General features: G+C 58.7%; 1 protein-coding gene across 1 annotated transcript in view; it reads right to left on the reverse strand.

Annotated features, from left to right (window-relative positions):
* ADORA2B (adenosine A2b receptor) overlaps nt 1-5,538 on the reverse strand; it is a 17,827-nt gene extending 12,289 nt beyond the window's left edge. The window contains exon 1 of the mRNA XM_021066285.2: nt 5,106-5,538. Coding sequence (XP_020921944.1) covers nt 5,106-5,440 — 335 coding nt within the window. The 5' untranslated portion in view covers nt 5,441-5,538. The remainder of the gene's footprint in view (nt 1-5,105) is intronic.
* Nucleotides 5,539-16,427: the final 10,889 nt, after the last annotated feature.

Here is a 16,427-nt window from a genome sequence, read left to right on the forward strand (position 1 = left end):
GGCCCGGCCCCCAGACAAAGGCAAAGAGCGGCTGCTGCTCACAATCGTGTCCCACATTCTGGTGTCCGGAGCACACCTGTCCCTGAGCCCAGCTGTGACCGGGGCTAAGGGTGAGCATGAGGTTGAGACATGGCCTGGAGGCCACAGATCACCTGCGGGTGAAAGTTCGGTGAACGCTGCCCCTTATACCCGCCTGTCTGCCACACGATCAGAGGCGACCCCACGCTCTCCAGAATTGCGCGCACACGCTGCTGAGACCCTGACCAGGCGCCCTGTCCCGTCGTGGCCGCCTCTACAGAGGGACCGCTGGTCACCAGGGCCCCGGGACCCTCCCTCACTCCCACCCCCAGGGCTCGGGGCTCCATGTCCACATCCTCCCGGCCCTGCAGCACCAGCGGCTCCTGGGCCACCGTCCAGCTGGTTGGACTCCACCCCAGCGAGGGGACGCGACCCAGGCGCCCTCCGGATGGAGCAGGAGGAGACGAGCTGCTAGGAGGACGTGGGCGACGAGGCCCAAGCAGGACCCTAGGATTTGACGGTGGGGGGCCCTGCGGGGTGACCTGACAGGAGCAGTGCAGTGGCACCGTGGTGACAACGGAAGGGAGGCCCTGGAACTAGAGGATAAGACAGAGAAGTTTCCTGGGAGGAAGCAAAGGAAGGGCGGCTGTGCTGGGGTCCGGGAGAGTCCGTCCATGTGGCCTCCTGGGGCCACGTTTGTGACAAAGCGCCGCCAACTTAGTGGCTTAGACTATTCATTCTCTCGCAGTTCTGGGGGCCAGAAGCCTGATATCAGGGTGTCGGGGTGGGGGGCACACTCCCTCAGAGGCTCCCAGGCCTCATCCAGCCTCCGGTGGCCGCCAAGCATCCCCAGGCTGCGGCCGCATCTCAGACGCCCGCTCCACCCCCGTCCCCCTTCGGCTCGCTGTCTCTCTTCTAAGCGGCCAGAGCATCCCGGATAAGCACCTGCTCCCAAGATGCACACGGGACGGCGTTCATTCTTCCCCACTAGTTTCTCAGGCTCTGGCGGAGGCAGAGGAGTAATTCGGGTGCTGAGCGCAGGACACGGGCTTCGATACATTCTTTGACATGGTCACTGGTCAACGTCGGTGACTTACGGTCCCCGAGAGCAACACCCACAGGCTTCCCCCAGGTGATGCTGACCTCTTCAGCCGACGGAGAGGGAATGAGGCGAATGACGACTCCCCGTCTGGGGCAGAGAAGACCAAAGGAAGCCCGCGACTGCCTGGAAATATCCACCGCGAAGGCCCCTACTGGACAAGGACGGACCCAGGGAAACTGGGCAAGGCCGATGGGCATAAGAACTGCTGTCTGGACCCCACGTTGGTGCCCCCGCCTTTAAGGGGCAAAACCCCCGCAGAACAATCGCGAGGGGGACCCTTCCTCCCTTCTCCGTGTCTGAGCTGGGGGCTATTTGCTTTCCTGTAATACAGACTTTGCTCGCTTGCTTGTGTGTTCTCAAGTTCATTCTTCGGCTCCATGAAAAGAACCCGGACTCCGGTACCATCTTTCCGGTAACAGGGGAGTCAGGGCCCGGACCTCTTTCTGGGAGCCACCATCCAACCCACCTCGGTGGGAAAGCTCTGGAAGAGAAAGTCAGCACTGCCCAAGGTGGGCAGACCAGAGCTGAAACCTCGCCCAGCTTTATTTCAAAGCAACATCAGGGGCGAATTTTATCCTATGCAGATTGTAGCTCAGTTGAAAAAAAGAAAAAAAAATTTCCTAAAAACCTCTCTGCATCCTCTGCCAACACCCTACAGTTAGTCACCTAAAAGAAGCTAAAAGGAAGCTACTTTTCCCTCAAGGCACAGTCTTGCTAATAAGTCCCCAGGGCCTCCCTCCCAAAGTGCACCTGTGAGGCTCAGACAAGCTTCTGGGGGGGGGCGCCCAGGGACAGACACATGCCCTCCCCTCCTAGCCACCTGTCTCCAAAACACCCCCCTTCAGCCCCCCACACCAGCAGCACAGTGCAGGAAAACTGGGTTCAGAATGGGAAGGGCAGGCCCCCCAGACCCAGGCGGGTCAAACAGCACCCCAGGTGGCGGCGGGGGGTGGGGAGACGGTGCCAAGGTCAGATTCTGGAGGAGGAAGAGCTCCAGAAGTGGCCTGAGGGTAAACTGAGAGCAGCTGCCGGGCAGACAGCGCCACCCAACCGGCACCCTGCACCTCGCCGCCTCCCACCCGTTCCCCAGGGAACCACTGGGACGAGACCCTCTGCCAGCATCAGAATGGCAGACTTGAACTTGAGACAGCAGACTTTCTCCTGCGTGTGGACACCCCCACGCTGAGCCCAGGGCAGGGCCTGGTCACGGGGGCAGAAGTGGCCCTCTTGGTTTCCAGCATCTCCTTGGGCTCCCCTTTGCTCCTGCTCTGGAAACTTCCCTGCTTAGTAACCACCTGGGTGACCAGCACCCGTGGGACTGTGGGCTCTCTGGCCTCGAGCCGTGGGCACCAGTGACCCGGGGGGCACTCAGGGTGAGTCCAAGCACTGCTTTTGCCCAGGTAAGAGGTAGTGCGCCTGAGCTCCCGGCCATCACCTTGGTTTCTGCCCCCTTGACGGGGGAGACACCTCCTCCCCAGCTCACTTCCCGCTTTACTCCCATCTGTGACCCCAGAGAGGGCCTTGGAGCCAGTGAGCTGACCGGCCCAAGTCAGTAGGGAAAGGAGGCCCCAGCCTCCCTGACTCCCTGAGGCCCTCACATTTTTTTGTCTTTCTTTTTGCTTTTTAGGGCGGCACCTGTGGCATAGGGAGGTTCCCAGGCTAGGGATCGAATCAGAGCTGCAGCCGCTGGCCTACACCACAGCCACAGCAACGCAGGACCCCAGCCGCATCTGCGACCTACACCACAGCTCACGGCAATGCCGGATCCTTAACCCACTGAGCGAAGCCAGGGATCAAACCCACATCCTCATGGACACTAGTCAGGTTCATTTCCACTGTGCCCAGAAGGGACCTCCCAAGGCCCTCACACTTTGGTGGGACCAGAAGTCCTGGTTACACACTGGTACTGAAAGACACCCCCCACAACCCCAGAGATTCTGCTTCCAGAGGGTCCCGCCCCCCGGGCCCTGTCGTCTGCAGTTTAGTCTGCTCTGGGGGCCAGGAAGTGCTGAAACAGGAGAGTACCTTCCCCAGGCTCCAGCCACAGGTGGACGCAGGAGCCATGAGAACCCCTCCAGCCCAGGAGACTGGGCCTGGCACAGGGGTAGGGGTGGAGGGCGGTTGGGGAGGCAGGTCAGAAGCCGCCGGTCACCGGGATGGGAAGTCGGGAGCTCATGCAGGCAGGGCCGGGCTGGGCTCTCCGCCGGGCCCTCTCACCGCATGCCCGCATGCTGACCTCCTGCCCTTATCGAACGCAAAACAGAAGTTAGGGGCCTGTGATTCACATTTCTTTCCCTTTAAAACGCCCACGCCCGTTTTTTTCAAGACTCCACCCAGCACAGACCCAGACAAGAACTAACAGATTTAAACTTTCGTGTAACTTCCTGCTCTGCAGGCACAGGGGAGGCTTCCAGTAACTCCTGCGCAGCTGAGGTCTCTCTGGACCCGGTTAGGGGCTCCCAGGGGGCTGCCATCAGAAGGGCAACTCGGCCTGGGGCTCGCGACGGCTGCAAACAGTCCAAAAGGCCACCAAGTGACCACGGGAGAGCCGAGCGGCAGGAAAGGGACGCCTAAGAGAAAAGACGGGTGCACTCTGCCACCCCAGGCCTTGGAAAGCCCTGGGCTCTGTCCACCTGATGGGACACGCATGGCCCCCTGGTCACAGGCCAAGGACAGCAGCCTGTGGAAGGGCCCAGACATGCAGAGGAGGCTCCAGCTCCCGCTGGGACCCAGGTCACAAACCACAGGGAGCAGGCTCCACATGTCAGCCTGTGGAAGAGGCTCTGGGAGCATTCTCCCCAACAATCCCTCAAACACAGTTTACTGCCAGCAGAATCCGCTTTGAGAAACAGCAGTCCGTTTTCTGCCCACATCCCAAACAGTGACGCTGCCCACAGCCCTGCTGGCACACTGACAGCAGAGTGGGGTACGGGGCCAGGGCTGAGTCCGGCTTCTGCTCCCACACTCCAGAGGTACCATCCTGAGCCCCATCCCTCCCTTACCAACAGGATGCAGGTAGCAGGACTGGTCTCTGGAATCGCTGCGAGGATATACAGGGCCTCTCGGAGGTGGCGCTCGGTAGATTAATGGACGCCTCCCCTTCCCACCTACCCGCCAGGCTTCGGCTCCCGTCTCCCTTCTAAATCCAAAGGGATCCCAACTCCAACGCCAAAGGGGCCCCAGGCACCAGACACGGAGGTTAAATACTTCCAATTAAGCCGGAGCTCTCAGCCCCACCTGGGGCCCTATCGCCTTGCGGGCCAGCTCCATCCTCTTCCGAGTGTGGGAGAAAGAGCAGCCCGAAAGTTCTCCACCTTTCTGAACCCCCCCCCCGGGGGGGGGCCCTCTGCCAGCGGCTGGGACCGGGCAGCAAAGAACAAACAAGCTTACACAACGCACAAGGCTCTCCGGGCTGTGGGGCTTGGCGAACCGGGAAGCACTTTAACTCTCTTTAAAGTATAAGGCGCGTGCAGTGGCGGGGCGGGGGGGGGGGGGGTGTAGGAATTAGAGTCCCCACTAAGCATGCAGTGTCCCCAGAGTTAGGTGGCACCCCCAGGACTCCGGGCAACCGGTACCGCCTCAAGACGGGCGGTGAGTAGTGTCCTTCCGCCCGAGCGGGCCCCAGCACCCAAGGGTGCCCTGGACCCACCTGCCCCCACCCCCAGGCCTCCCAGCGCTCGGCCGAGCCCAGCGGGTGTGATCGCCAAGTCCTGCGCCGGGCCCCCTTCCGCCCGCTCGGCGCCGCTTCCTCCGGAGCTGCCCCGCGAAGCCGGCGCCCAGGGCCGCACCCCGGGGCTCCAGAGCTGTCCCTACGCGGGTCCCCTCCAGGAGAGGCGGGTCCGGGCGGCCGAGGGGCTCGGGCGGCAGGGCGCACGTGGGTCCAGGCTGCGGGCTGGGGCTCCCGCGCCCCGCGCGCCCGCCGGGGGTGGGGGGCTGGGGTCCCCAGGCGGGAGCGGGCCGGACTCCGACGGGGCCGGGGCCTCACCTGAGCGGGACGTGCACCGCCAGGTACCTGTCGACGGCCACGGCCAGGAGGCTGAAGATGGAGCTCTGCGTGAGCACGAGCACGAAGCAGGCGAGGAAGAGGCAGCTGTGGAAGTCGGTGCAGAAGCCCAGGCTGATGGTGATGGCGAAGGGGATGGCGAACAGCCCCACGGCCACGTCGGCCACGGCCAGGGACACCAGGAAGTAGTTGGTGGGCGTCTGCAGCGCGCTCGAGGCGCCCACCGCGGCGCACACCAGCACGTTGCCGGCCACCGACAGCGCGGCCAGCGCCAGCTCCAGCGCCATGTACAGCGCGTCCTCCGCCGCCAGCGGCATCGCCGCCCGGCCGCCGCCTCGGGCTCGGCCCCGCCGGGCTGCCCCGAGCGCCAGGACCGCGAGTCCCCCGCCGCCTCTGAGCCCGGGGCTCGCGCTCTGCCGGCCGGCTTGCCGGGCGGGGCGAAGGCGGAGCGGCGCACCGGCCGCGCCCGCCCGGATCCGCCCGCGGCGCCGCCCCCTCCGACCCGCCGCGGGGCTCGGCTGCGCGGGGTCCGGCCGGGTCGCGTCCCCGGCGCTGCCCGCGCGCAGCTCGGCGGGGTGGCCGAGCGCTCGCTCCGCCCTGCGACCCGGCGCCCCTCCGTCCCCGCGAGCCCACCTCGAGGGGACACCGCGCCCCCGTCGGGCGCGGCGCCCTCCTGCGGCCTCTGGGGCTCCCCCAGCGGCCCCCGCGACCCGCGCTGGACCGGCGAGGAGAGGCCGGAACTCACGGCGCCGCGGGCCGCTCGGTCCCGCCTGGCCTGTCCGCGCGGCAGCCCCGCGCCACCGCCCGCTCCCCGTCTCGGCCCCGTCCCTGCACCCGCGCCAGCCTCCCCCAGGCCGGCGGCTCCTGCTCTGCGTCCACCCGGTGACCCGCCTGCCCCATGTCCTCGCTTCCTCGCCCACCCACCCAGCGTGCTGCTCCTCCGCACCCCGGTTCACCCGAGGTCAGCTCAGCCCCCGCCCCCGAGACCTCACACGTGGCCCCGAACCCGCACCCCCAAACCTTTCGGTTGTGGCCCCAGCGCCTCCTGAGAGGCCGACCCGCAGGTCCCCCTCCCAGCGCCTGTTGGACTCCCCAGAAGAGCCCAAGCCCAGGCCAGCAAGTCCCAAACCAAGGGCGTCTTCAGCTCTGCCCAGGCCCGTGTCCCCTGCTCGCCCGCCCTGGGACTCAGTTACCGACCTTCCCCCCCCCGCCCCCCCCGCGGCGGACACCCTGCTGCCACCTTCCCCAGAGCTGCCTCCAGAGCCTTGCTGCTCTCCACCCCAAAGTCGCCCCGAAATGGTCCATCCTCCCCGCCCGCTCCCATGACCCCTCCTGCATCGCTGCCCTGGTCCAGCACCCGGCTCCGCGGCTCCTGGGTCCTCGGTAACACCAGGCTTCCAGAACACAGCGCGAGCCAGTTCCACCCCACATCTTTTGCTGGCAGCCACCAGACAAGGGCATTAAGAAGAGTGTTATCAGAAAAGAAAGGCATGGACTTGGAGAACAGACTTGTGGCTGCCCAGCGGAGGGGGAGGGAGCGGGATGGAGCTTGGGGGTAACAGATGCAAACTCTTGCACTGGGAGTGGAGAAGCCATGAGGCCCTGCTGTGCAGCGCAGGGAACTCTTATCTAGTCACTTGCGATGGAACATGATGATGTGAGAAAAAGAAGATAAATGTGTACGTGTGACTGGGTCACTTTGCTGTGCAGGAGAGATTGACAGAACACTGTAAACCAACTGTAAGGGAAAAAATTAAAATCATCAAAATGACCAAAAAAAAAAAAAAAAGCAACAGGGAAAGATACTTGTAAAATAATGTTAAGCGAAAAAATAAAACAAGGAGCTGAGGGGGGAGAGAATTTCCTCCTGGGGTGATGAAAGTGCCCCCCGCAGCGTGGTGGCTGCCAGCTCTGTGAACACACCCAGCAGCTACGCGTTGAAATGAATGCGCTGAACGGCACGTGAAGCGTATCTCAGTGTAGCTGCGAAAACAAGGAAGCCCCATCGGTACCACCTGCCTGTGGGTCAAACAGGGCAGCAAATTGCCCACAGGCCCTCCCAGTAGATGTCCTGGCCTCGTGAGGTTAGCACAGGGGATTTTCTCTATTTTCCCGGTGGTTTTGTTCCTGCTGTAATGAAAAATGTCACGTGTTATATATCGGAAGCCCCATGCACTCCACGCCCTGGCTGAGTTCAGACAGCAACGCCTGTACCAGCTCCCTCTGTGACATTGACACAGGCCTCTGGTACCACACAGATGATGAAGTCAGGGTCTAGGGTGGGGGGAGGGGAGAGAGCAAGGAGCGGCTTCCTGGGCAATTGGGGAGGTGAGGAGGCATCCGGGTTGGGAGCCTGCCCTGGGGAGCGGGGGAGGGGCCGGCTCAGGGACAGCCACGCCGGGGCTGGGGGGCGGCAGAGGAAGGAGAGTGGCCAGCTCGGGATGGAGCGCTGGGTGCACCCGCTGGAGGTGCTGGACGCCAGGCCCGGGACGCCTCGGAGCAGGACAGTGATAATCACAGCCTCACCCGGCCGTGATGACTGGAGAGCTGGTAGAGGGAGAGACGCAGCTCTGGCCTTTGCTGTGCCTGGAGTCCCCTGTACCCTTTCCAAGCCCAGCCTCCTTCCCTTAATCACCTGAGCAGGCAAGGACCCCCGGAGCCAGGCTCCGCCCTCCCCCTGCCTGCGCCACAGCAGCGTGCTGAGTTCCACCCCTGGGACTCCCTGAGCAGAGCCTCTCTGTCCTCCCCGCCCCCCTGCAGCCCCCACCTAGCTCAGTGCCCATCCACTCACCCAGCCACCGTCTCCACCAAGTTCACGAAGAATTATCTTGACTGTCACCCCCAGTCTGGATCTGACACTGGGATTTGAACTGGACTCATAGGTTCCCCCAGGCTGACAGTAAGGGCAACAGGCAATTATTGTTGAGGAAACAAAGGAGAAAGGGTGGAGTCTGGAGGGAATCGCGAGGTTTAGTCTCAGAAGCAGTGGGGGTGCGGTGAACAGAGCCCAGGTCTCCGCAGCAAGGAAGCCAGGTTTGATGCCCAGCTCCGAGATTGACCTTGGACACATTCCCTGATCTTTCTAAGCCACAGTTTCTTGTGCATAGGATGGACTAAGAATACTCACCTCTCAGGGGTCAGGCTGAAAGGGGGCAGCAGGAACCACCTGCTGGGTGACCACCTGTGTGTAGGATCCAGACTCCTTGAAAACTACTGCCATAGTGGGAGCATTTGGATAAATGAGGACTACAGCCATAGAAACCCAAGAGGGTCTTAATTGTGGAAAGTGGAAGGGTACATTGTGGGAGCCAGACGACCCTCTGTGGGCCTCTTCCAAATGGCTGGCACCTATCTCCCATCTCCCACTCCTGCTGCATCCCCCCACGGCTGCCAGAGCAAAATCCACGTGGCATCAAGATGGTCCCAGAGCAGGTACAGCATCAAAGAGAGCAACTCTAGGTAAAAAAGAAAGTTGAGCAAGAAAAAAATGCAATCGTAGTACATAGATGTCACTATTCTGAGAAGTGGAGGTTCTTAGTGACACAGACCCCTGAGCTCCAGCGAGCGTCCACAGATCTGTGCCTGCTTTTGGTCCCCACTTTTGTGTGCCCACTATTGGCACTTTTGGGGTAGAGACCAGGGATGTTAAATGCCCTTTACAATGGAGAACTGTCCCACAAAGACGCCAGTACTAATACTGCCCTTAGTCAGAAATTCTGCACTAAAACTGAATATTGACTGAATAGAAAATTGTGATAAAACTTATTGAGGAAGTGGCGGTGGAGGCAGAGAAATGTGCCTGTGTGAAGAAGGATGAGGGGCACGGTTAACAGTGCTGCTGCCTGAGGTGGCACTACCAGTTGAGATGAAAAAGAGGCTGCCTCCAAACTTAAAAAAAAAAAACAAGCAGGAAATGAGGTGTCCATAAGGGGCTTTGAATAGCTCTGATGTGTCCCTTAGAAGGCCACATACGTGTGACATGCCCAGGAAAGGCCTGAAAATACCCGACTCTCTCACTTTTGGCTGACTTTGAGGCTCTGTGTAAGCAAGAGATGAAGGCTAAGGTAGAGTTTTCAACTGTCTGCAGAGCACTGAAAGCAAAGCCCCAACACACACACAGTTCTTGTGCAAGTGCAGGGAGACTTATGGGTTCAAGGCATTTAAGGCATGAGCTGACCACCCAACTAACAGAGCAGAGACTTCAACTGCCACACATGACAAAGAATATGGACATTACAAAATTAATCCGGGATATTCACTAAACAAACAGCAACAATTACAAACAGCAGCAACTATACACCCTGGAGAGGGGAGAGAATCTGATTTTCAGAGTTGCCATGTTATATGATTTAAAATGTCCAATTTTCAACAAAAAGTTATGAGACATAAACAGGAAAATACAGTCAATAAAAACAGTCTCTAAGGAAGCCTCGATGTTGGACTTACTAGACAAAGACTTAAAGTCAGCTGTTATGAACATGTTCAAAGAGAGAACCAAGTCTAAAGATTTAAAGTATGAGAATGATATTTCACCAAGTAGAGAATCTCAATAAAGAGACAAAAACTATGAAAAAGAATCAAATAGAAATCCTGGAGTTAAAGAGTACAATACCTGAAACAAAAATTTTAGTAGAGGGGCTCAGCAGCAGATTTGAACTGATGTAAGTAGGAATCAGTGAAACAAAGAAAGATTAATTACAATGACCCAGGGGGAACAACAGGGAAATAAGAGACCAAAGAAAAGTGAACGGAGTCAGAGACCTGTGGACACCACCAAGGGTGCTGACATATACAAACGAGAGTCCCAGACAGAGAAGAGAGAGACAAGGCAACAGATGAAAATTAAAGACATAATGGAAGCTTCCCCTCCCCCCAAATTGATGTGCACATCCAAGAAACTCAATGAATGACAAGCTAATCCTAAAATTTATACGGAAGCGAGAGGGACCCAGGATAGGCAATACAATCTTGAAAAGGAAAAACAAAGTTGGAGAACTGAGACTTACTGATTTCAAAACTTCCCACAGACTTACAGTCATCAGTGATACTGGCTAAAGGCAGACACATAGATCAAAATAACAGAAACTGAGAGTCCGGGAATAAACTCTTATTTCTGTGGTCAAGTGATATTCAACACAGGTTCCATAACCATTCAGTGGTGGAAAGAATAGTCCTTCTCAACAAATGGTGCCGGGACAGTGGAGTATCCACATGCAAAAGAGAAGAGGTGGACCCTACTTCATACCATATGCAGATATTAACTTAAAATGAGTCAAAAACCAAAGTGTGAGAACAAAACTATAAAACTCTTAGAAGAAAACATCAGTGTAAACCTTGCAATCTTGAATTAGGTGACAGTTTCTTAAATATGACAGAAAAAGCCCAAGCCATCAAGTAAAAAACAGACAAATTGGACTTCATCAAAATTTAAAACTGTTGTACATCAGAGGGCACCATCAAGAGAACGAAAAGACAGTCCAGAGAATGGGAGAAAACACTTGCAAATCATATATCTGATAAGCGTCTAGTACACGGAATACAGACAGAACTCTGATGACTCTAAGGGTCTAGTGTACACGGAATACAGACAGAACTCTGATAACTAAGGGTCTAGTACACGGAATACAGACAGAACTCTGATGACTCTAAGGGTCTAGTGTACACGGAATACAGACAGAACTCTGATGACTCTAAGGGTCTAGTGTACACGGAATACAGACAGAACTCTGATGACTCTAAGGGTCTAGTGTACACGGACTACAGACAGAACTCTGCTGACTCTAAGGGTCTAGTGTACACGGAATACAGACAGAACTCTGATAACTAAGGGTCTAGTACACGGAATACAGACAGAACTCTGCTGACTCTAAGGGTCTAGTATATGGAAACTCAACGATAAAGAGAGGATCCAATTTTCTCAACGGGCAGAGAATTCGAGTGGTAGAGGGGTTAGTGGCCAAGGCTGAGTACCTGGAGGACTTCCCAGAGCCACCAGCACAGCTGGTCAAGGGCAGAGCGGGTCTTAAAGCAGGTCTGTTTGGGCTCCAGGTGCCCTGGCAATGCCCACACTGTATGTGACGCAGGGACAGCTCTGCCTGCGGATCCCTGGTACGGAGGCCGCTCTGAAGTCTCTCTTGTCTCGCGGTTTCTATCCGTTGAGGGCCTTTAAGGGTGTCGGCTCTCAGGTGCTGGCGGGGCTTCTGGAGCAGGACGGAGAGCTGCTGGGGGAGGGGTGATGCAGGCTCCGGCCTTTAGGGAAGGCAGGGGGTTGAAGCACTAGACGCCGCACTTCTCCCCTCGTCCCTTTTGTGTCTGTGGCGCCAAGACGGCAGACTTCTGCTCCTTTGTGCCCTGCGTCCTGGCTGCTGTCCTGTCAGCAGAGGGAGGACCGGCTGAAGCTGACGAGCACCCTCCTCTCCTGCCACCTGGGAGCCCCGGTGCTTTCGGGGACGCTGCTTCTCTTTTCCACCCAGCGCCAAGCTCACGCCTGCGCCCTGTCTCTGGGGACTTCCGTGGCTCCTTTATTTGAAATGAGGCACGTGTTGCTGTCGCTGTTTTCAGAGACCCTGGGGGTGGGGGGAAATGCCATTTGGCACCTGTGTGCTTTGCAGAACACACGTCATCTGAGGAGGCTGTGGGAGCCGTCGGGAAACTCTAGAATCCGTAACTGGCTTCTCCACCGTGCACCTGCGCTCTTCATGCCCTGTTTGTAGCTGTTCCTTCACTGTTCCCGACAGTAACCCCTTTCTGGGTTGCTAACTGACCCCGGGTGGTGGCAGTGACAAGCACAGGCGGGAGGATGAGTCACGCGTGGTCTAAGCCAATCAGATGCTCCTCTCCTCTTTGCCAGTGATGGGTCCAAGGGATGGCGCGTGAGGACGCTGGCCCACAGGACGGAAGGGCAAGTGCGCAGTGCCGTTGGACCTCCTCCTTCCCCTCCTGCCTTGGCCACTGCTGTGGGAAAACTCATCTCTAGAGCTATGGCAGCCGCCTTGCGGCCATGAGGTGACAGCTCGATGTGAAAACCAACACCCCGAAGGTGACAGAGGAAAGATGAAGGAAAGGGCTGGTGTCCCTGGCTACAGCTTTGAGCATCACAACCAACTCCAAGAACAGCTCCCTCTGGACTGTCTGTTCACTGACGCTGCACATGCCCCACTGATAGGCAGCCCTTCCAGGCCTCGCAGCAAAGCATCTGACAGAGCCCAGAGCTTCGCAGCTGTTTAGGACAAGGGGGTCTTAGTTCTTGGCTCATCTGTTCAGAAAGACCCCGTGGGAGAGAAGGCGGCTGGGACCAAAGCCCAGTCTCCAGGGCAGGGCCAGCTCTCCCTGCAGGACGGGACCGTCACTACTTCTCTGGACCTTCGTTTCCTCAGTGACGAAAGGAGAGGGCTGATCCACTGACCTCTAAGGCCCCTCCCCTCTCTGACCTCCGGACCGAACTCTGAACTCTGCCCCTGCCACAGAGCGCAGGGGGCAACCTGCACCTGCTCCTGCCTCCACTTGGCTCCACCCGGCCCTGTTCTGCCCGGCATCTGGGGTGAGAGCACAGACGCTGGGGAAGACGAAGACACAACAGAAGAACTGCTGCCCCCTTAAGAATAAAGGTGGTCCAGGGTGGAAACGTAAAATTGGCCTTCCAGCCGCTCAGGTGGTGTGGCCACGGCCAGGTCCGGTGCGTGTGTTGTTGGTGTGTTTTCACATACGGCGAAGATGCTATGTGCCCACAGTACAGATGTCAACTCACAGACGTGTTTAAAGCAGTGAAAGTGCCGTCCGCAACCTCCCTAGTCCTGTCGCTTGTCACGGGCTCGAGTGCTGCCCCAGACATTGTTCTGTGCTCACGCAAACACGGAGCCAGCTGTTACAGACCATCCAAGAGGCTGCGGATGGTCCTGTTACATCGGGAAGTGGGTACGGAGCCTGGATTAGTGAGTGGGGCATATGCATATACACACATACGCCGATGGTTAAAAATCAAAGGAGACCCACCCCCGCCACGGTCAAGAAACCTGTTTTCAGCAGCTGCCTCCTGGACATCTTCCTGAGAACACAGTTACCCCAGCCTTTCTCACAGACGCCCGTCCGCCACGCTACTGGTCACACAGTTTCCTTCTTTTTTTTCTTTTTGGTCTTTTTAGGGCCGCACCTGTGGCACATGGAGGTTCCCAGGCTGGGGGTCGAATTGGACTACAGCCGCCGGCCTACGCCACAGCCACAGCAACGCCAGATCCTTCACCCACTGAGCGAGTCCAGGGATTGAACCTGCATCCTCATGGATGCTAGTCAGATTTGTTTCTGCTGAGCCACGGCGGGAACTCCTACTTTTTAATCACTCTTCTACGCATGGAAATTCCTACTCCACGGCTGTTATTTTTGCTGTCACGCTTATCCTTAGCACCTTCTGAACAGCCATGAGTGCTGCTGGGGGCTGAATTTTCAAAAGTGGGAGCACTGTATCGGACATTTGTATATTGAAGTTCTAATGTTAACATTTAAGGGCTAACATCGGGGAGTCACTGATACAAAACGAAACTGTTTCAGATGAGTACGGGCTCTTCCTCCTTCGCCAGCAGTGTGGGAGAGCACTCATTTCCGCATAATGGTGCCAAGACGGAGCATTATCAACTTTTTTCAATCAGATAAGTAAATGTTTGTATCGTCATTGCTTTTTTTACATGACTTTCTGGTAAAGTCAAGTTTCCCCTCCTTCTTACGGATACCCTGCCAGGTCCCGAAGCGCTGACCGTGCATCCACCCTTTGCCTGGATTGTTTGCCTTCTCTATTTTTAGGGCTCCTGGTATGACCGTTATTACGTAGTGAGTGTTGGGTATTGCTCGCCATGTACGGCAAGTATTTTTCCCGCCTGTTTTCTCCCCGAGCCTGTTTTTAATCTCTTAATTCTGTTTATGGTGTCTTTGTCGAACAGAAGCTTTTCATTTCGTGTGGTGACGCGTGCCAGGCTCCCTGGTGCCCTTGTGTCTCTGGGTTTGGTGTCTCCCTGGGGCGGTCCCTCCCCGGCTGGGAGCCTACGTGCCTGTCCTGAGCCGAGAGCATCTCTGGACAGATCTCCTGCTGGCCCGCTGTTGGCACCGCACTTTGGCATTTGTGGTCCTGTTCAGAACTTTCTCGGCCTCTTCTGCTCTGCGGGTCAGACTGCCTCTCAGCTCTCAAACAAGTGCCGTCCGGCCGGCCGAGCAGCCACGCTCGGGTGAGAATTACGGAGCTCGGCAGACACTGTGTTCTCTAAGGGAAAGAATCAGGTCGTCTTAATGAGGGTTTGGGGATCCAGAGCTTGAGGCTGAGGTCAGGGAGATGCCGCAGGGCCCGGCCTGCTGTCTGAGCCCTTCCTTGTGGCTGAGCCGGGAGGGAGCCGCTGCCCAGGTGCCCACCCGCCCCTCCCCCATGCAGACCTTCACCCTCGGCACCCAAGGCATCCCCAGGGAGCACTCGCCCCGGGGCACTTGGCACCGGAGTCACCACCCGCCCATGCCTCCTCCCACGGGGTGCTGGGGTCCCGAGCCAGGCTCTGGCCCCACGTGTGGCCCGGAGGCGAGAGGGGCGCCTCGGCCTCCCCACACATGGACTTTTCTTTTAAACCGTCCTAACCGCACCGGAGCTCAGCAGCACCAGGTACCTTCACACTGCTGAGCAACCGCGACTCCCTCCAGCTCTGTCACGGGTCATCCTGCAAAACCGAAACCCCGTCCCCTTTAAACAACAGCTCTCTGCCCTGCCCCCTGGCCCCGCCACCCTACTTTCTGTCTCACGGGGCTTATGCGGAATCACCCAGCGCTCGCCCTTCTGTGCCCGGCTGATCGCACTCTGCACGGCGCCCCCGAGGTCCGCCGCGTTGTGCGCCTGCGAGGATGTCAGGGTTTCCTCCCTGCCGAAGGCTCGGTGTCACCCTGCCGTGTGGACAGACCTGGCTGCGGCAATGCTGCTGCTGGGCCAGGTGGGCACCACGGCAGCTTTTGAGACAGGATGCACGGAGGTGGCAAATGCTCCTCGGGCTCCTGCACAAGGCAAGGGGCCCCCAGCCAGGCTGGCCCCCGGGAGCCGGGCACAGACCAGCAGGCCCAGTGTGTTTCTTCCTGGAGCTGCAGTGCAGGTCCCACATGGCAGGGTCGGCGTGGGGCTCCTGGATGTGCGTGGGGGACCCGTTCCCCCGACTCCTCCAGAGAGAGCCCCTGCCTGCCAGCTTTGGGCTGGAGTCTGCCCCCGTTCACACTATGCTGACAGCCTCCAGCTCAGAGCTCTCCCTCATCTGATCAAATGGCTGCCTCCCCAAATTTCTCCCAGCCCCTGGGGGCTAGAAGTGTCACCAGAAAATGCCCCCAATCCTCAGCCTCTTTTCTGAACACCGTGTCCCCTGACCTTCCCCAGGGCTGCTTCCCCTAGGCTCGCTCTGGAGGGGGGATCCGGTCTCATCTCAGGGGACCCCGAGCTGCCTGCCCCTCCCCCACTCTCCCTCCCTGGGGTAGCAGCGCTGCCCTCTGCAGAACCTCTGGCCCCTCGACCCCCTGCAGGAAGGCCAGTCGCCTCCCTGCCCCATCCCTGTCTTTCTCTCTTCCGACGTCTCCACTCTTGGCGGCTCCAACACCTGCCTCCCCGACGACTCCTGCCTGCTTCCCAGCTTCCTGGTCGGCATCCTCCCCCGACCCACCTGCACCCCCCTCGGCCCTGTCCCCCTGCCCCAGAGTCACTGCCCGTAACCGAATCAGCTCCAGGACATCTGGGTGAGCTGCCCCCTCCCCAGTACCCCCTCCAGCCCATCTCCTGAGACCCCGCCACCACCCCCCGACGCTCAGCCCCCTGGACCATGTCCAGCTGCACCAGCTGTGAAAACAAAGACATGAGTCCACCCGGGTTGGTGAACAGCCTCTGCCTGGCCTCCTGCCCCGCCCGTCAGCCTCCGGAGCCCGGGGGGCTTCACAGCCTGCCTGTGCCCACGCGCAGCCTTGCCCAGCCTGGGCCTCACTGCCCATGAGCCTTCTTGCCCCCCTGGCCCTGCTCTGGACAGTCCCCCACAGGCCAGTGAAGCGCTGCGTCCTCTCTAACCTTGGCCCGTCCAGCCATCTCCCCTCTTCTGTCTCCTGTGCAGCAAACACCTCCCAGGCGTGGTCTGGGGCCCCCACTTCCTCCTCCCACGTCCCCAAACCCACCTTGCAGAGTCACCAGCTGCACGCTCTGCATGCGCCGGGCCCTGTCTGTCTATCCTCAGCGCTGCCTCAGCCTTTCAGAGCGTTGGTCCATCACTTCCTCTTTCTGCAAACGCTGGCTGCCGGTGCCAGGGCTGTGCC

This window comes from Sus scrofa, chromosome 12 (genome assembly GCF_054392235.1).
Source record: "Sus scrofa isolate SSC_HxYL_T2T_F1_AM1 chromosome 12, Sscrofa_HxYL_maternal_Yorkshire_Landrace_v2.0, whole genome shotgun sequence".
Taxonomy (NCBI): domain Eukaryota; kingdom Metazoa; phylum Chordata; class Mammalia; order Artiodactyla; family Suidae; genus Sus; species Sus scrofa.